General features: G+C 38.0%; 2 protein-coding genes across 3 annotated transcripts; one reads left to right on the top strand and one right to left on the bottom strand.

Annotated features, from left to right (window-relative positions):
- Nucleotides 1-686: 686 nt before the first annotated feature.
- ppil6 (peptidylprolyl isomerase (cyclophilin)-like 6) lies at nucleotides 687-5201 on the bottom strand. Of its 2 annotated transcripts, none has more exons than XM_088001854.1 (8): nucleotides 5095-5201; nucleotides 4925-5020; nucleotides 3382-3570; nucleotides 1876-1938; nucleotides 1595-1742; nucleotides 1242-1301; nucleotides 1020-1161; nucleotides 687-930 (listed from the first exon to the last, which is right to left on the bottom strand). In XM_088001854.1, exons 1-8 carry the CDS (start codon nucleotides 5170-5172, stop codon nucleotides 819-821), a joined length of 888 nt encoding a protein of 295 aa, XP_087857980.1. In that variant the 5' UTR covers nucleotides 5173-5201; the 3' UTR covers nucleotides 687-818. The 2 variants fall into 2 exon arrangements, with proteins under 2 accessions (XP_087857980.1, XP_014849416.2); XM_014993930.2 differs by having other exon boundaries at nucleotides 1026-1161.
- Nucleotides 5202-5226: 25 nt separating this feature from the next.
- On the top strand, nucleotides 5227-13598 carry gen1 (GEN1 structure-specific endonuclease). The gene is made up of 14 exons (XM_014993928.2): nucleotides 5227-5309; nucleotides 5590-5758; nucleotides 7119-7317; nucleotides 7389-7565; nucleotides 7941-8051; nucleotides 8143-8216; nucleotides 8298-8383; nucleotides 8514-8664; nucleotides 9455-9491; nucleotides 9579-9659; nucleotides 9751-9881; nucleotides 9982-10043; nucleotides 11318-11467; nucleotides 12148-13598. The coding sequence occupies exons 2-14, from the start codon at nucleotides 5598-5600 to the stop codon at nucleotides 13389-13391; spliced, it is 2664 nt and encodes an 887-aa protein (XP_014849414.2). The 5' UTR covers nucleotides 5227-5309; nucleotides 5590-5597; the 3' UTR covers nucleotides 13392-13598.
- Nucleotides 13599-20551: the final 6953 nt, after the last annotated feature.

The following is a 20551-nucleotide window of genomic DNA, read 5'->3' as shown; positions in this document are numbered from 1 at the left end:
ATTTGTATTTTCCCCCTTTTTATATCAATATTTATTTAATTGCTGACACCCAGACTACATTAGATTAGGTTCTGTACAAGACCTGTAACATTCTGGTTGTAGGATCATCTACTGGTTTAGATTATCCTACAATAAATATAGTGTAAAGGGGACATTTTTAAATATTTCATTGCTTTCATTTTGACCCCAGACTACTTTGGGTTTCTTCAATTTTCTACTCAAAGTCCCTTTTAATTGTTTTTATCTCTTCGACCACCTGGAATCATTTACAGAAATAACTTTTCTTAGCTGAAGTAGAGTTTGCTCTTTAATGAAAGAGCAGCACAGAGCCACATGTTCTCTATTTTTAATGTGAAATAAGGATCCACATCCATTTAACATAATGAAGTAAAAAATAACCAAAGTTAAACTTGCAACACTGTTGGAAAATGTGCTGACAAGATTTTTTTTTCTTTTTTTTTTCATCTCTGAGAATAGCACAAATATTCCAAAAATGCTGAGATAAATGTCCTGAGAACAATTAGTCTTCTACATGTTAAAAGGTGTGATAACAATACCACCACCCCCAACAACAAAAAATATCGCCAATACACCCAATTTGTTACTCAAGCTGTGTCCTACTCTTAGATACAGACTACAAGTTTTCTACAGTACTCTGATTCTCACAAGTCAAATAAAGCAAAATAATAGAATTACGGTACATTTAAAGGGTTTTGTCTGAGCAAGAAAGTACGGATAAACACAGAAGTGAGTTTCTCCTTGAATTTACTCCATCAAAAAGAGATAAAATACTAAATAAAGTGAGTAATTAATGGGCACTACATTGGTAACACTCCACAAGCTGACACTCTACATTCATATTTGGGTCTTTCATTGGAAGTCTTACTTTCTTCTAATTTCTTCAGGACTTCTACACCTTCAATCACTCGACTAAAAAGTAGAAAAAAGAAATTTAATCAGAGATAATATATATCATCACTTGGTGATTCACTTAATGACTACTGAAACAAGTTTGTGACACAAACCCAAAGGCAACATAGGTTTTGTCCATCCAGGGTGCCGGCTGCAAGGTGATGTAGAACTGGGATCCATTGGTGTGGGGACCCTTGTTGGCCATTCCCAGAGTGCCCCGTTTTGAGTGGGAAATAGCAAAACTTTCATCTGACAGGTGAGATGGTCACATGTTGAGGTGGTACAAACTATATGAAGTCACTAATTCCATCTTCAGGAATTGTTGGTACCTTCAAAAGTTGGTCCATAGATTGACTCGCCCCCATCACCTCTACTATTAGGAGAAATATCTGCAGAGTAAAATGGAAAGTTAGACAAAGCCAGTGACATTGGACACACTCATGTCAAATATATTTTAATCCCAGAAGTAAATTGAACATTTTATGCATTTTATTTTTCTTTGTGCCACAAATCCTAAAATCAGACACCCATGTTAAAAGGTATTCATTGCATAAATAGATCTACATCATTTAACTTCCTGCATGTAAATGAGTTTCTGAATTATGTAATCCTGTTATACATGTCCTGAATATTAACGAGGCACTTGAAAAGTAAGAGGTGACAGAGTCGGCTCTTAGAGCACCTCCACCTTGCACCCAGCCGTTGGGCACAATGCGATGAAACAGAGAGCCCTTGTAGTGGAGTGGGAGGCCACTCTCCGACAGTCCCCGTTCTCCTGTGCACAGAGCCTCAAAGTTCTCTGATGTCTTTGGACACACATCGGAGAACAGCTGAGGAGAGACGACGCAACATGCTGTTCTGTATTAGTCACTTCGTTTTCTTATATTTACATTCTAAATTGTTCAATAATGTTAAACGATAAGGTTCGTCTTTAAAAGTAAAATTTGATCGAAAAGGTTTTACCTCAAAACATATCCTCCCAGGATCCTCTCCTGCTACAACAACATCCAGGAAGACAAACTTGTGCTAAAATGAAAAGAATGGAAGTTTGACTAACAACAACAGCAATCGCAGTTTTAACTTTTAAACAAACTCTTCAGATTTATGTTAGGGGAATTTGCCACCTTGAAATCTTAGGTATGGCAATAATTCACACATTGTCTGAACTCAATACTAAGCACAAAATTTCTATGCAAGGATGATATACTCGAACAAGTGCTAGTAGCAATGAAGAACAACAGATAAAGACATGATACTCACTCTGAACACTGATTACTTGTATTATTTTAGAAATGCAAAACCAACCAACCATCCATTGATATGTAATCAGTCATGCACTGACTTTACTGCATAAAAAGGAGCTGAATTGGTTCCAATTTTGTTTTCACTGTTCAACATACACTGATGAAAAACTAAGAGTCCTACGCTATCAACAATCTTTTTTTTAAACATCAGATATGTCTAAAGGCGATAAGGCATTCACTAAATAACTTTCAGTCAGGGTTTCAAAGCTTCTTATCTTATCAGTTGGTTTTGCAACCATAATACCATTAAGTCCTCTTCAGTACTAAAAATAAACTCAGCATGAGAAATACTGAAACATTTGAACAGATACTGAAAGGACCATAAACGAGGTGAAAAAGTTAAGGAAGTGACCTGTAGCAACCTGGAATGGTGGGTTTATGATCCACCAGCAACAGCATATAAAGCCAAGCAGGGTTACACATAATAATAGTAAATAATAACAGTGTCTGTTTCTCAGAATAAAGTACAAAACAATGAAGGAACTCATATTTACAATTTATTACTTCAGCAGTATTGTGGAGAGAATGAAGATTGGAATAACGGGTTGGAATACTGCTAACGTTATTATATTTTATTAAAATATAATTTAGATTGAAAATCTACTTTTCAAGAGATGGAGAAGTTCTTCAAGAGATAGTCACAAACTTACAGAAGTAGTATCTTAAAAACACTCAAACCGCACACAAACAAAAAGGATTTTTAATGATTCCATCTGAAAGCCAAAGACATTTCTGATCTTTGATTGCTAAACAGTTCCTGGAAACATGAACTTCATCTCAATGCATTAATTACTGTGCCTAAATCTACCAGCAGATGCTAACAACAATTCTCTAGAAGCAGGCTTCCTGTAGCCACGTATTACTGAAAAGTGAAACTGATTGTCTCAGTACACTTTATGTCTTCATGTTTCTCTACTGTGAGTCTTCTTCTTTTAGTGGCTCATTTATTTTAATGTTCTACTCTGAGACAAAATTTAGAAGTGACAATATATAGGATCAGATGCGAGCCACTTGCTTGCAGACAGCATATTTCTTGCCTACAAAACAGCATAAATAAATTAGCATGCATGTTTTTAGATGGCAATTTAAAAACATCTAAAAACATGCTTTTTTTTTAGATGCCTATATTTGTTTATGAGTTCTTGTAACTGTGGTGTCAGCCTACTCCAGTTTTCTGAAGGTGTTTGGCATAGTACTCCTCGGTGATAGCCGTATAGAAATCCTCTGGATGAGCGAGGGTGAAATTCCACTGATTCTCTGCCCAGCTGGCGAGTTGTTTTTCATTACCGAGGAGAACGCCATTAAGGAAGCATATCACATTGCTGGGATACTCCCACACATCACCACGCAGCTCCTGAAATCACAAGTTCACAACAATAGCCGTGTTGTGAATCAGCATTTTAGAATAACAATGGCGTCAAACTGCAGCGAGATCATATCTGTGGTAGGGGTGCAGGATCACAGTCGCAAGCTTTGTCCACGCTCAGTTGTGTGTTATTTATAACAATATTTTTCATCACATACACTGGCATTAGAAATGTAGACAGTAAACAGTTTAATTTCTAAGAAGTGATAACACTTTTTAATCATGCTATATTTGAGAAATAGTGTTTTTCTTTTATTAATCACAGGGTTTGAAATGCTTAGCTTGTTTTACCAGTCTTTGAGTGGTTTGAAATGTCTGATGAGTTGCTTATTGTGCCATATTTCATCCATGATTTTCATAGAAAATCTGTTGGAAGTAATTGACCAGCAAGAGGATATTGAGGGGAGTTGAAAGGATCATTAGAGTTGACCTACTTTCTCCCAAGGATCTGTTTCAGATCCACTGCAGTAATATTGCACTCGAGATTCTCAGAAACTCCCCACACCTTCTCCAAGAACTTTGTGAACTTCTTTCAAAGCACTATTTTATATTATTGCACATATTTTATATTTTTATTTGTTTTGTTGTTTAACTGGTTCATTTTAACTTACGCTGATCTGTTCAAGTTCGTATTTATTGTATATTATTACTGATTTTTATCAGTAATAACTGTATTAATCATTTTTGCAATGATTTGTACAGTTCCTTCATATTTAAAATGTTCACTATTGCATTTCTCAATGCCCACAGGTATTTTTTTTACAATATGTTTCTTCCAGCTTTCCACAGGGAGATTGAAACTTTTATCCATTCTTCTTATTAAAATAGATCAATCTCAGTCAGACTGAATGAAGAGTATCTATGAATACCAATTTTGACTGTCATAATGAACACATGAATATGCTTCAATTTAAACTACCACATTGCAGCTCTCCCTATATCTGCAGAGGCAGTTTCCTACTGGAAGCCTCTAACACACTGTCTTTCAGATTTGACTTGTATTTAGCTCCATCCATTTTCAATTCTGACCAGCTTCCCTTTGGCTCCTGAAGAGAAGAATACCCAAGACATGATGCTGCCACCACCATGTTCCACAATCAGCTTATTGCTTTATAATACAATCCTGCTCCGTATACAGTCTCAGACCCGACCTTTCTGGTGTGTTTCTTGGCCTCCACGATGCTGGCTGCACTGGATTAAGGGAATTAAGAGGATTGAAAGACTGCATGCCATACTTTTCACATGAGATTTTTTAAGATTTATTTATCGTTTTCTTTTCGGTCGACAGTTTTTACTTTAGCTTGTGTTCTTTCTGAATAATTTGCTGAATGAAATAACCTACCCGTTTCTTCTTGCATAGGTATTCATGCCAGTCAAATTCAAGAAGTGGCACAATTACTGGATCCAAAAGATCATCAGGAAACTGTTGTTTGAGTCCCTACAATGACAGAGGTGGAACTTTAAAATAATTATTTAATCAACAGGAGGAACATAATACACGTGTCATTTTACCTCGGCTATACTTCTGGCAGCATGGAAATTTGGGTCTTTAATTACGCCAATGATTTCTATTTGCGTTTGTGAGGCCATTGATAAACTCCTCAGCGCATAAACAAACTCTGAGTATCCATAGCAACAATCTGTGAAGGCGCATGAAAATGACGTCTCGCTGTTTGAAAGTCAGGCTTCGATCTACTTTGTGGCTATCTTTCCTACTCTCCCACAAGGTTCGTATGAAAGCTTTAATAACCACAATATTCCGAAGAGGGATTTATATTTAATCATTTTATTAAATTGATATATTGCATATAGTCTATGTAAGATGTAAAGACAGTTGTCACTACAGAAAAGAAGCGTATGAAAACAAATTGGGACGCAGCCTAACGGAGGCGGCGCCAGTGTTTGAAAACTTCGACTTGCCAAGCTGTTCCGTGTTCCTTTTTTATTATTATTTTTTTTTATTTTTATAATTTTGTTTATCTTCTTAACTTGATTCCATTTTACAAGCATTAATCATGGGTGTTCACGACTTGTGGTCCATCGTTGAGCCCGTCCGAGAGGCAGTGCCGTTGTACAGTTTGAGCGGAAAGACTCTGGCGGTAGACCTGAGCTTATGGGTCTGTGAGGCTCAGCACGTCCAGGCCATGATGGGCAGAGTCACGAAGCCACATCTAAGGTAAATGTTCATGTATTGTTCTTAAAAGAAAAAAAAGAAAATTAGAATATTTTGTTTGACAGACCATAGCAGCTTATTTTACCCACTCTGATTCCTCACAGGCGTTTCGATTTGCAGTTTTTTTTTTTTTTTTTTTTTTTAAAGAGACCATGCATTTTTTTCACACTGAGTATAAAAGTACATCTGGGTAATGAATTATGTTCCACTCAAGAATCTCTCAAATTATAAATGGATTGAAAAAAAAAAAACCCAAAAAGATGTACTGAAAGAAACCCCCCAGAAAGTTCAGCTTTGTGTGTACTTGTCTTGATGACATCACAAGAGGCATAATAATTGAGCTGATCAGATGACATTAGAAAACACTCTTAACGAAAGACAGTCTGGGAAGATATTCCACTGTAGATTTTGCAACATTTGAATTTCCATGCCTGAGTTTGAGGACAAAAATTAAAGTACAGCCACATCGTAAGAAGTGAGTTGAGGGATGATTGGTTCCATATACTTATATACTTAAATAGTAATATCTATTAACATTGTGTATCTATTTTTTGTCTTATGTTTGTGTATTTAGGATTTAAGATTTTGTTTTTCATTTTTATATCAGCCTGTTTTTACTAGATGTGCAGCACCTTGGTCAACCTTGCATTGTTTTTAAAAGGCTGTATAGATAAACATGATATGGTACGGTAATGTAATTTGACCCTATAGTGACACTGCATTCAAACTGAAGTAGGCACGGTCACTATAACATTCTCATAGTATATAATAGGTTTGAGATAATAGGTTTGAGTAAAAACACCACAGTACCACTGTATGTACACAAACTTAAACTGTAAATGTATAAAAATGATCTAATAGCTTTTAATTTAAGCAGAAAAGATACAGTATTTTTTATTGTATTTACCAGAAACCTTTCCAAGCCGATTGACTTTTGTTGTGAGGGAGAAGTGTAGCAACTTTTTCCTAATTTTACTATAGCTTCTTCAACAAATTTTCTTGAGAGCTATGCAGTGATCCCATATGTGGTTTTAACATTTTGCTGCACAAATATGTAACTAAAAGAAACACATTTTAACTAGGAATTTTGATGAACTATGTACCAGTTATGTGGGAAAAAAACAAGAAAATTACAAATGGCTATTTTTTTTGTCAGTTGCCTTATGTGATGTCACCAGGAATGTGTGCATTGAAGTTTGATTTTAGAAAGGTAGATTTTATCCTGATGCAACAAAATGACAAACAAAAACAAATTATAACTTGATCTGTAGCTATCAAACTAATACAAAATGTGAGTTTTATTAATTTAACAGAAAACTCTGTGTTATAAGTAAAAACCAACGCAATGCTGTTTAATGTGCAGGAATTTATTTTTCCGAGTGTCGTCGCTCACACTGATGGGGGTGAAGCTCGTCTTTGTCATGGAGGGAGAAGCTCCCAAACTTAAGTCAGAAACGATGAGCAAAAGGACAGAAATGAGATTCGGAGGATCCAGGAAAGCCCATTCCTCAAAGTCATCCACAACTACCAGCAGAGGGCGCTTTAATGCTGTGCTACGAGAGGTGAGTCTTTCTAATAACCGACTGTAAATAATTCCCCCCCAGCTCTTTGTCAACCTCTGTGTTTCCTACAGTGTGCAGAGATGTTGGACTACCTGGGTGTGCCATGGGTGACAGCAGCTGGGGAAGCAGAGGCCATGTGTGCTTACCTGGACTCAGCAGGGCTGGTTGATGGCTGCATCACCAACGATGGAGATGCATTCTTGTATGGGGCTAGGACGGTCTACAGGAACTTCAATATGAACAGTAAAGTATGTTTCTGGAAGTTAAGAGAAAACCGTGGCACACGTTGGGGCTAAGATCTCAATAAGACTACACTGAATACTAATAATGTTCTGCTTTTGACAAAATCAATACATGCCAGTTTGACATAATAAGTCAGCTAATAGATTAATCATATATTATTTATTTGCAGTTAGTGTGGAGTATTAACAAAAAGATCAATTAACATCACCAAATACATGATTTTGTGTCATTCTTGTGGTTACAAAATTCTCATTTGCCGCTTCATTTTGTAGACAGTAAGAGATTCCTCATTATTGTAGAAAATACCCTGTCATTTACACTCCTAATCCTAATCCAGATGGAACTGATGTGTCAATTTTTGACTTTATTTGTTCTCCCAGGACCCTCAGGTCGATTGCTACCAGACGTCTCGAGTGCAAACTGAGCTACACCTGTCAAGAGAGAATCTTGTTGGCTTGGCCATTCTCCTCGGTTGTGATTATATTCCTAAGGTAGAGAAGACACAGCTTAAAATAGTTACTTCAGAATAATATTTCTAATTAAATTTCTATTTCTTAATGTACATTTTAATGGTTCCCTCAGGGTATACCTGGTGTTGGCAGAGAGCAGGCCTTGAGGCTTATGCAGACCCTGAGAGGACAGTCACTTCTACAGAGGTCCTACTCATATGGTTGCTAATATGTATTACATTAACTAGGGTTGTAGATCCTCAGGAAATCTTATTCTTGTCACTAAAGGTTCACCCAGTGGGAGCAGGAGAGTCCTGACGTGCCCGTCGGAGTTGCAAAGAAAGTTCCTCACTGCAACTTATGTCGACATCCTGGTGAGTAAACCAAAGCGGCAGTGACTTGTCTCACACGTTGCTGAATGAAAGCTATTTAATCTGCCATGTTAAAATATGCACATATGTGAGAAATTTCAGGAATCAACACTGGTTTCTCTTTGGCTCTCAGGCTCAGCTAAGGCACACGAGCGTGGCGGCTGCGTGCTCTGTGGCAGTCGGCGATTCTGCCAACCTCAGGACTTCGATTATCGGTGTCCGTGTGACTGGCACTGCTACGAACAGAGCCGCCAGGCATCGTCTCTGGAGGCAAACGTCAGGAAGTACGCGTAGTTTCAAAAAGCTGGTCGAAACCATGAAAATCTAAATGTTGATTAAAAAAATAAATAAAAATTAACAGGACTGAAAAAATGCAAATAGGAGAAGAGAAATCATAAAGTGAACATGTTGACTGGATTAAACGAACATTTACATACAACAGTCTGTCAGAAAAGGTGCATGAAGAATTGAAAAGGGCTTGATCTTTGCCATATAAGCCACCTACCTTAATTCAGTCACACATTTTCCCACAGCAAAGGGAAATTTATGAAAATTTCAGACTTAAAATATTTGAATTGAGAACTTTATCCAACAAAGACACATTTTACGCACAAACAATAAGATCAATTATTATGACAACAATATTTTAACATTCATAAACTGAAAGTACTTTTGACTCGTGAATTTAAATTTTCCCAAATGTTTATTTATTTTTTTAACATAGTGACATAATTTAGTGGTGTACTTTGAGTCAAAGTAAAACACTGTGTAATTGTGAGAAAAATGAAAATTGATGCATGATATGTCTTTATTTTTTACATTTAGCCTCCTTTATGTTGATACCCCTAAATAAAACCGAGTTCAATCAACTGAATTTGGCTCACAAACACCACAGTTGGTCGAAGATAAACTTATTGGTTCTTGTGCATCTAGATTCACAAACTGTAATAGATTTAAAACAAGATTTTATGTGCTAGACTAGTATGAATGTTTACAAATATAAATCTAAAAAGTTTGGCTGTTGGGGGGAAACGAAGGTTTAAAATGTCTATGATCTTTTCTTTTATATTTTAGAAAAACTCTGGCAAGTCAGCAGTTCCCATTTACAGAGGTTTGTGTATTTTTAGTTTTAGTTTTTTTTTAGTTTTTCTTCTGCTTTCAGTAACACCTGAAATAATACTTGAACGTTTTATTCTAGATCATAAACGAATTTCTGGTTTCCAAGGATAAACCTGTGGCACATTTTAAGAGGAGACAGCCAAATATTCTGCTGATGCAGGTAAAGTGTTTTTACATTTTTCGTTAATTTAAGCGCCTCTTGCTGCCTTTTGTGGACGTGAATTAGAAAGCTTGCGTCTGGTTTTCTGTAGAAATTCGCTTGCGAGAAGATGGAGTGGCCAAAACACTACACGAGTGAAAAGGTCTTGGTCCTGATGACCTACACTGAGCTGATGAACAGAAAATACGGAAGAGACGTGCCCTCTCAAATCATGCCTATCCGGTAGTCTTATGACACTTTTTAAAAGCTGAAAAGCTGCATTATTGTGATAATATTGCTGTTTATGTGCTTTTCTTTAAAATAACGTATTTTTCGGTAAAAGAATACTGAAACCAAGGGTGAGGAACGCTGCTGCTTGCTTTGAAGTCATCTGGAACACTCCAGGTCAGTTACAATCTTCACTTCTTACCTGAATAAATGACCCCTTGTGTTTAATTGGTCCTCTTCGTGGCTCGTTATATGCTCGGGGAGTGAACCCCCCCCCCCCCCCCGCCCCCCGCTGGATTTGTGAGCTGGTGACACGACTGCAGCGCTAAGTTGGGGTGCAGGGCGTTTGTCACCGGGTTGTCTGTTAGTGACTGGCTGTGAGGTGGGGCTCAGAGGTGACAGATCAGTCACAACAGCTTCTAGGTGCTAAACCGGCTTCCTCTCTGAGCTGGGAAGTCTGTCAAATCAAAGCAGACGTCACTAACAAGCCCGTTTGACATCACTTACCTGAGAAAGTCTCAACGAACTGACTCAGGTTGCAGATTTTTATCGTGTGTAACAGAATACTTTTAAATACAAATATAAGTTGTGTTATTTGAATTGTGGTCAGATTGTGGCAGGTATGTCTGAATTACACAGACTAATTATGCAAGTCTATGACCAAATCAGGGAAGTGGCCCCAATGTTAGATTCCATTTAGTTTATAAAAGAAATGTAAATAAATAAAGGGCCATTTTAAATAAGATATTTTAGGTTTTTTAAACAGAACTTCTTAAATATACTTGTGACAAATCTTCAGATATGCAAACAGACATGATAATTTATACGTATGGCAGGTTTGAAGTAGTTTTTCTTTTGCAGTATTCTGATTATTTGTTCACAATTCAAGGAAATTGAGACCATATTTGCTGATTTCACTTTCCTGTTTCCTCGGTAATCTGGGGGTTTGGTTGAAGTGATGCAAAAATAATAAAATAAATGTTGTGAGGTGAATTTTATTGTGTTTTCTGCTTTGGGTCTTTCATATGTTATTGACTAACATTTTAAAATGTATTTTTTAGTCATTATTGCAGCAATTTGATTTCTGTTTTCAATTTAAGATTTAATTTCTTGGCATTGAACCTCTTCAAAATTTCATGCTTTATTGTTGTTGTTTTTTTCCTGGTGAAGATATGTTTCCTTGGACTGTAAAGCTATCACTTTGCATATGTAGAATGTTTTTTTTTCCTTAAAAAAAGACTTGCAACATTAAAACTGACATTTATTGAGGAAAAATATTAGAAAATACATGAGTAGTTGTAATCTCTGGTGAGGGATGAAGATAACAATTGAGATTCATAACAAAAAAAAAATTAAAACTAAAGACACAAGAAAGGACCATAGCTCTGAGTTTAGTTAGCCAGACATAAGACTAACATGTCCTAAGCTAAATTTCTTCCTGTTTTCTGCAGAACATTTTGTGTTTCCAGAGGAACGACCCGCAGAGGACCAACATGAGGTGAGGACGGTGGAGGAAGAGTCGTTGTTCCGTGTGGCTTTCCCGGAGATCGTTGAAAGCTACACAAGAAGCAAAGCTCTGCTTGAAGAGAACAAAACTAAACGTAAGACACCTATTTTCACCTTAAATAGATCCTACTTCATGTTGTTCTCAGTGAAATAGTTATTTAATAAGGCACTTGCATTATCTCATTTTCCATAAAAAGCTCCCCTGCTGATTTGACAAACTTCCCAGTCGATCAAAGCTGTTTGAAGGTTTTACATGTGTTTTTAAGGCTCTCGCTTACAGCAGCTCTAACACCTGAAAATGTAGAGTTAGCAGCTCAATCACTTCACACCAGAACCTTTAATGCAGCCAAAAAGTGTCTGCCTCACAGGATTTGCTTACTTACTTTCTTTTCTTTTTTTTTTTCTTTTTTTTGCCACCACAGTAATCATATGTGTTTATTTGCTTTTATCCCAGATTTTAAATTAAATTTGATATGTCTACATAATGACAGTTACAATTCCTGGTCAACCTTTTATTGTAGAGACAAAATGAGACAAATACATAATGGACATGAGCAAATGTATAAAATATACTGCTACAGGAAACAGGTGGCAGTCACAGTAAATGAACTGTTTGTTCATATCTCACACTCAGTGGTCCGTTTTTAAAATTCAGTAATTGAGAAATGTTTATTGAGAGTGTCAGAAATATCCAATTGTGGCCGGTTAAACAGAAACACCAGGAAAGTCCTCTGACATTCCTGTCTCTCTGTCTCTCTTTTTTTTTTTCTTACAGAGAAGAAAGCGAGACGGAAAAAGGAGAAACCATCTGATGTTTCTGCTGGTGTCGCAGATCTCTTGGCTCGGGTGACGCTTCAGACGTCCTCAGAGAACAGGTCCACTCAGCCACAAACTCATCTCCCTTCCGACTCAAGCTCCGAAAAAACAGAACTGATCATTTTAGACTCTCCGGCGAACCGTAAGCAACACAGGAAAGAAAAAGAAGACGGTCAAGTCCACGAAACTCTGCCTGACGTCGAACCAGAGAGCGCTTCACCTTCTGTCTCTGCCGTCATTGACGCTCTGCATCTCAGCGATATCGACTGGGATGCGTTGTCTTTCACTTCCTCGCCTTCCTCACCGGCGGTCCAGGGTGCAGAGCCTGGGAAAACTGATGAAACGCAAGGTGCAACCAAACGGCCAGAGCTCTGCTACACCGAGTGTCCTCTGAGAGACAGAGTCCTCATGAGGAACGCAGACAAATCTCTGAAAGCTGCAGCTGAGGTTTCAAAACATCTGAACTGTGAGTTGGTCATTTCTCACGGAAAGCAAACTGGGGAAATGTCCAGTGGAAGTAGCAGTGAGGGCATCGCGTTGACTGGCAATGAAAAGGAGCCACTAACAAACAAAATCCAATGTATGTTAAAAGAAAGTCTTCAAAGATCAAAAGAGCCAAAAATTCTGCCATGTGATTCTCAAAGTAAGACAAAGGAGGAATCTAACGGACATGAAAAGCCTCCTCCGAAATCTAAATTTGTCAGAGCTGCTTTGTCTTTGTCCTCTGCTCCACCACAGAGATGCCACTCTGACCCAGGACAAAGAGACAAAAAGAGCAGCAGCAAGAAGACCGTCTGCATGAGCGCGTGCTCATCCAGCGAGGACAGCGACGTTGAAAACCGGCAATCTGGACCTCAACGTCGACCAAAACTAAAACCGGCAGACAAAAGTATAAGAAGCTTAATATCCGACTTCCCTCTAAAGCCAGCCTGCAATCAGGTTAAAGCTGCTAATCCAAAGTCTTCTCAAACGCTTCAATTAACTGGACCAAAGTCACAGAGCCATGGGGAAAATGTTGAAAATGAAACACCTGCATCGACGAAAAACAGCCGTCAGGATGTTCAAACAGCTAAAGTCAGTGATGATGAGATTCTCCAGACTCCTGCTTCCCCCGTCATCGTGGTAGACGGTGATGATTCAGTGATTTGTAGTGACAGTCCCCTGCCACTGGCTGAGAGACTGAGACTAAAATTTCTGAAGTGAGCATCCGGTTTTGTTGTTTTGAAGGGTTTTTTTTTTTATATTTTATTCACATCCTATTTTTTTGTAAGTAAATAATTTCTTTCAGGTTTTTTTGCTTTTTGAAAAGCAAAATGTCAGAGGGTAGGCTCAGAATACTGTGACCCGGTTTGAGTTTTATTTGTGCGTTGTGTTTGAAAATAAACTTAGATTTATTTGTATTTTGAAAAAGTCTGGAAATTGATTTATTCCATATTCATTGTATAAAGCACTCATCCATAAAGTCAACCTGCCCGAACTCATGCATGTTCAAAAATACATCTCTTGGGGAAAAAAAAAAAATAAGCAAAGTTACAAATCTTGCTCTAATTATGTTTAATGCATAAATCTAAAATCACTGCCTAAAAACATGATTCTAATGCATTCTGTAAAAGCATCAGTTATGATTTTCCAGATCAGGATACATGTGGAAAAATATTAGGATTTCTTTCAGACCTTTTTCCTGCCCCATTGTCTAAATCCACCCATGCATCTCTTTTGTTCTTCCATTCATCACTTGACTTCTGTGAATGTATCATCCACTATTTTTCATAATTTCTGTATCATTTTTACTTTGAAAAACTGAAATGTGAACCATAGTAACTTGAATGTGGGGTTCGGAGAGGAAACAATTCAAGCTGAAAGACTGTTTTTTTCCTCTATAAAACATATTTTGTCCAAAGACATGTAATAGTTGCTCATCTTGTTTTCTTTCTCTGACTGCTCTTTATGGAAGTAAATATGTGCCATCAGAATTTGAATAAAAAATGCATCCGAATTCAATTTTTAAAAAAATTCAGTGTCATTATTTGTACATGTTTGCAATTTTCATATGTTAAAAAAATTCACATTCCTATTTCAAAGATAAAATTTTCAATATATATTTTTTCAGTGTTAAAAAAAATTCAGCATATAAAAAAATTCAACTTTTAAAAATTCAAATGCAATATTTTCAGTGTCCTAAAAATTCAACTTGCTCAAATTCGCCGTCTCAAATTCAGCGTCTAAAAATTCGCTGTACAAAAATGGCAAGGTTACTTCAGGTCACAGACATTAGCAATCGTTGTCAGATTTCAACACCCAGCCAATCACATGACGCAGGTGTCATAGTGAAGAAATACCAGCATCACCGAGGCTAGCGACCATGGAGGCGAATGCAAACCCAACCCCAACGGTGAGTCTATGCTTTCATATTTCTGTGGTATATTTTATTTTGCGCATGAGGTTTGATACATTATCTTAAAACTTGATTTAAAACACGGGTTTGGGCCGTTGTTAATCTTACACCATGTAATGCTAGCATATTAGTTCTCGCTACCTCCTAGAGACCCCAGTCCCTCCCCCCTTCTCCTTCTCTTGGATGTCCCACACCCAATGTTCCCGTGTTTTATTTCAAAAAGAAATACCACTTGCGCCAAGTCTAGAATCTTTTAAGATAACTGATGGATGGCGACTTTCCGGGTTTTGTTTGTATGCTGTCTTAGTAAAGTCGTAATTTTCCGGGAGATGCTACCGCTAATGACCGCAGTGAAGTTAGTTTCAAGTTGGATATTCGATATTCGAGCTCCGGGGAGTAAGCGGCGTTTAGCTCAAGGTTGATCCGATTTATGAACGCTACTGTCGGCCAGCGGTTCTCCACCGCTCCCGGCCGCAGCGCCCGAAGGTTGACTTAGGGACTGTCAACAAATTACCGAACCAAACATTCCTGTCAAAGAAACGTTAATAAATGCCTTGAATTGTAACCAACGAACTAATTGTCAGTGCTAATTCAGGCTTTTACATGAGCCAAAATAGCATCTATAAAATTTTAAATTCAATATTTTCAATAATTTTAATATTAAATAATATAATGGTTTCTTCAATAGCTTCCAGGTCATGTGACCTAATGACTCAGAATCACTTTGAAATAATTATACTAGTCTCTTTAGATGAGGCACATTTGTTTTCCATTTTAACATATTTTTTTTTATCTTTTAGCAATTTGTTTTGTCAATATTTAGTATTTTTATTCAATAGCTTCAAGGTCTTGTGACCTATTGACCCAGAATCAGTGTGAAATTGTTCTAGTATCCTGTATAGATGAGGCACAGTCATTTGTTTCATATTTAAATTTTTTTTTTATTTTTAGCAATTTTATTTGTCAAAATTTAGTATGTTTTTGCAATAGCTTCCAAGACGTGTCCTATTGATTCAAAACCACTTTGAAATTGTTTTACAAATCATTAGAGATGAGGCACCCACATTTTTCCCCATTTTAGATCTTTATCAATGTTTTACATAATTTAAATTTACTAATTTAAAAAAAAAAGATTGGTGTTTAATAGCTTAAATTTCATGTGACCCACTGACAAGGAATAAAAAGGGCTAAATGGAATAAAAATGAGTGTGCCCCACCTATCCAGTCTAGTAGAATAATTTCACATTGATTTTGATTAACTTATGGGTCTTATGACCCATAAGCTATTGAAGAAAAATCAATCAATCAATCAATCATCTTCCCCTTGTCTGCAGTCGGGTTGCGGGGTCAGCAGAGGCCCAGACTTCCCTCCCCAGCCACTTGTTCCAGCTCCTCCAGGGGAACCCCAAGGCGTTCCCAGGCCAGCCGAGAAACATCGTCCCTCCAGCGTGTCCTGGGTCTTCCTGTGGGCCTCCTCGTGGTGGGACGTGCCCAGAAGACCTCACTAGGGAGGCGTCAAGGAAGCATCCTAATCTGATGCCTGACCCACCTCAGCTGGCTCCTCTCAAAGTGAAAAATCAGCAGCTCTACTCTCTGTCCCTCCTAGATGACTGAGCTTCTCATCCTATCACTAAGGGAGAGCCCAGACACCTTATGGAAAAAACTAATTTTGGCCGTTAGTTTGTGATTTTGTTCTTTCAGTCAAGACCTTTAAGCCTATGCCATAGATGAAGGTAGGGACGTAGATCGACTGGCAAATCAAGAACTTTGCTTTTTGATCCAGCTGTCTCTTCACCACGACAGACTGGTACAGCGCCCACTTTACTGCACCAATCCTTCTATTGATCTCCTGTCCATTTTGCCCTCATTCTTATGGATTCTGTATTTTCCTCCATCTCTTTTAGCCTCTTAACACGCTGCAGCATACATAACCATGTTTATATGTGACTGCTGACATGTAAACAGACTGAAACTGATTAGAGTACCGTTTAGGGAGGGTACAGACTGCAGAGATGAATAAAAAGCTAAACTTGCTACAATCTTTGCCTCACTTGGCCCAACGCTGGACGGTGAATGTAACATAAGAAGCATGAAGTTCCATTTGGATGATAAGTATGGCTTGTGGAATTTGATCATCTTTTAGCATTAAAGCTTGTTTTTATATATAACCAAATCTGATTATTTCTCAAGGTCATTTACGATGAGTGGTTCTGGTCGGGTCCTGAAACTGGTTAACGGACATGGGTGGTGAACAGAGACAGAAATGAATGAACTCCAACAGTGAACAAGATCCTAAGATGCTTAAACTCCTCCACTTGGGTCAGGACAATCTTCCCTGACCCAAATAAGGCGCTCTACCCTTTTCCAGCTCAAGACCATGGCCTTGGATCTGGAGGTACTGATCCTCCTCCCGGCCGCTTCACACTCATCTGCATACTGCTCCAGTAAAGCTGTAGATCACGACCTGATGAAGCCAGTAGGGCCACATCATCTGCCAAAAGCAGAGGTGTGATCCCAAGGCCACCAAAATGGATCCCTTCAGAACCCCGGTTGTGCAGAAGGTGGCCTCGGACAGAAAACACCCAAATCCAAAAATCTAATCAAATTTTATTTATATATCACATTTCAACAACAAGGCATTTCAAAGAGCTTTACACCATAAAAACACAAACATACAAAGTCATAGAAACACGACCAACAACTGAAACATTACATTTTCTCACTACATATCAGATTGTTTATTAATGTTCCATTAATTAGCGCATGGCTCTCATCTCGGGTCATGATGAGATGAGACTATTTCTAGTTAGAACCTCTCAACCTCACACACCAGCTCAGGCTCCCACCAGAGAGGTGATGCCCACTGATAAAAAGTCTTATCACCCAGGGTCAGATGGCCAAGGTCCCCTCCCTCGGCCTTCTAACATCCCACATTGCACCCAGCCCTTTTGGCCCACAGTTGGTGAGCCCTTGGGAAGGTGAACCCACTGTTGGCTGAGCCTGGCCAGACTCCATGTGTTTTGGCACCAGATGCTTGCCACGGAGCACCAACTCCAGGCCCGGCTCCAGGGTGGTGCCCTGGTGACCTGCGTCCAGGTGAGGGGACACTGTATCCATTAACTGTGCTCTTCATAAAGGGTCTTGGGCTGCTCTTTGTCTGGTTCATCACCTCTAGCATTGGGTGACCCTACAAGGGGTATGAAACCCCTGACAGCATAACTCCTAGAGTCACTTCAGCACTCAAACCCTTTCATCACGATAAGGTGGCAGCCTATGGAGGTGAAGAGAAAATAGGAAATATATTTTTTAAATACAAAATTGCCTAAAAAATAATAAAATGGGTCAAAATGAATTAAAAATGAGCGTACCTCATTGTTCCAGTCTACTAAAACAATTTTACACTGATTTCGAGTAATTGGGTGAAAGTTTAGTGAGAACTCCTGCTCGGGTTCTCACTAAAACCAGGAACATAGATCACATAACACCAGTTTTAAAGTCCCTACACTGACTCCCTGTAGCTCATAGACTAGAATAGAAAAATACTGTTGTTAGTTTATAAATCACTGAACGGTTTAGTACCTCAATACATTACAGATCTGCTGTTGCATCAACCTTCCAGACCCCTCAGGTCTTCTGGTTCTGGTTCTGGTCTGCTCTGCATCCAGAACCAGAACCAAACAAGGAGAAGCAGCATTCAGCTTCCATGCACCACAAATTTGGAACAAACGTACAGAAAACTGTAAAACAGCTGAAACACTGAGTGCCTTTAAATCTCGACTAAAAACCCACCTGTTTAGAGCTGTATTTGAAACGTAATCAATTACGAATTTAATGACAGTTCTTAACTTAATTTCTTTGATTGTTGCATGACTCTGTGTTTTCATATTTTTATTATGTAAAGCACTTTGAAATGCCTTGGTGCTGAAATGTGCTGTTCAAATAAAATTTGATTGATTGATTGATTGATGACCTAGAAGCCAATATAAAAATACCTACAAATTATAAAAAGGACTCAAATCGAATATAAATGACTGTGCCTCATCTATACAGACTGGTAGAATTATTTCAAAGTGATTTTGAGTCATTAGGTGACATGACCTGGAAGCTATTGAATAAAAACCCTCAATTTTGGTGAAAAAAATTCCTAAAAAATGGAAAATTATTTAAAATGGGAAAAAAAATGACTGTGCCTCATCTATAGAGACTAGTAAAACAATTTCAAAGTGATTTTGAATCAATAGGTCCCATGACCTGGAAGATATTGAAGAAAAACCCTAAATTTTGACGAAAAAAATTAATAAAAAATGGAAAATGGCTAAAAATGGAAAACAAATGTGCCTCATCTAAAGAGACTAGTATAATTATTTCAAAGTGATTCTGAGTCATTAGGTCACATGACCTGGAAGCTATTGAAGAAAACACATTATTTAATATTAAAATTATTGAAAATATTGAATTTAAAATTTTATAGATGCTATTTTGGCTCATGTAAAAGCCTGAATTAGTACTGACAATTAGTTCGTTGGTTACAATTCAAGGCATTTATTAACGTTTCTTTGACAGGAATGTTTGGTTCGGTAATTTGTTGACAGTCCCTAAGTCAACCTTCGGGCGCTGCGGCCGGGAGCGGTGGAGAACCGCTGGCCGACAGTAGCGTTCATAAATCGGATCAACCTTGAGCTAAACGCCGCTTACTCCCCGGAGCTCGAATATCGAATATCCAACTTGAAACTAACTTCACTGCGGTCATTAGCGGTAGCATCTCCCGGAAAATTACGACTTTACTAAGACTGCCTGTCTCGGTCTCACCTAAGACAGCATACAAACAAAACCCGGAAAGTCGCCATCCATCAGTTATCTTAAAAGATTCTAGACTTGGCGCAAGTGGTATTTCTTTTTGAAATAAAACACGGGAACATTGGGTGTGGGACATCCAAGAGAAGGAGAAGGGGGGAGGGACTGGGGTCTCTAGGAGGTAGCGAGAACTAATATGCTAGCATTACATGGTGTAAGATTAACAACGGCCCAAACCCGTGTTTTAAATCAAGTTTTAAGATAATGTATCAAACCTCATGCGCAAAATAAAATATACCACAGAAATATGAAAGCATAGACTCACCGTTGGGGTTGGGTTTGCATTCGCCTCCATGGTCGCTAGCCTCGGTGATGCTGGTATTTCTTCACTATGACACCTGCGTCATGTGATTGGCTGGGTGTTGAAATCTGACAACGATTGCTAATGTCTGTGACCTGAAGTAACCTTGCCATTTTTGTACAGCGAATTTTTAGACGCTGAATTTGAGACGGCGAATTTGAGCAAGTTGAATTTTTAGGACACTGAAAATATTGCATTTGAATTTTTAAAAGTTGAATTTTTTTATATGCTGAATTTTTTTTAACACTGAAAAAATATATATTGAAAATTTTATCTTTGAAATAGGAATGTGAATTTTTTTAACATATGAAAATTGCAAACATGTACAAATAATGACACTGAATTTTTAAAAAAATTGAATTCAGATGCATTTTTTATTCAAATTCTGATGGCACATATTTACTTCCATAGCTCTTGTTTTTTTGTTGTTGTTGTTGTTGTTTTTCCCCCAGCTGAAGGAAGCAGGGACAGAAGATGCTGAAGCCACTGTTTTTAAAACAACACGGCAGTGTTGTGTCCCCTTGATCCTGAGTGAGGGCTCACACCTTCTCAGACATGAAAGGTCTGGCAGAAGTTCTGGTGACAGCTGCATCCTCTGCCCAAATAACATCCCGGCAAAAAGAGTCTTACAGATTTCAACTCAATTCCCTTGGAATCAAAGTTTTAGAATAAGTAAGAACGACTGTCATCTTAAACAATATCCACATTTTAGAAAACGGCACACTTCAAGGTAACTTTTCAAAAAAAAAAAAATTTTTTTTAGGTTTCTACACAAGGACAATAATTGGACCGTAGCTGTTTATCTATCCTGGA

This window comes from Poecilia mexicana, unplaced genomic scaffold (genome assembly GCF_051168715.1).
Source record: "Poecilia mexicana isolate PSO_F unplaced genomic scaffold, ASM5116871v1 scaffold_21, whole genome shotgun sequence".
Lineage (NCBI taxonomy): Eukaryota > Metazoa > Chordata > Actinopteri > Cyprinodontiformes > Poeciliidae > Poecilia > Poecilia mexicana.
This window is presented reverse-complemented; position numbering and strand designations above follow the sequence as displayed.

What these genes read in the sequence shown, in the direction of transcription:
- gen1 (XM_014993928.2), top strand. Translation starts at nt 5,598, where the DNA reads ATGGGTGTTCACGACTTGTGGTCCATCGTTGAGCCCGTCCGAGAGGCA. An exon ending in CAACTTATGTCGACATCCTG is followed by an intron (nt 8,384 to 8,513) that starts GTGAGTAAACCA and finishes TTTGGCTCTCAG; the next exon opens with GCTCAGCTAAGGCACACGAG. An exon ending in AGCAGTTCCCATTTACAGAG is followed by an intron (nt 9,492 to 9,578) that starts GTTTGTGTATTT and finishes GTTTTATTCTAG; the next exon opens with ATCATAAACGAATTTCTGGT.
- ppil6 (XM_088001854.1), bottom strand. Translation starts at nt 5,172, where the DNA reads ATGGCCTCACAAACGCAAATAGAAATCATTGGCGTAATTAAAGACCCA. An exon ending in CTGCCAGAAGTATAGCCGAG is followed by an intron (nt 5,021 to 5,094) that starts GTAAAATGACAC and finishes CTGTCATTGTAG; the next exon opens with GGACTCAAACAACAGTTTCC. An exon ending in CTGGGAGGATATGTTTTGAG is followed by an intron (nt 1,743 to 1,875) that starts GTAAAACCTTTT and finishes GTCTCTCCTCAG; the next exon opens with CTGTTCTCCGATGTGTGTCC.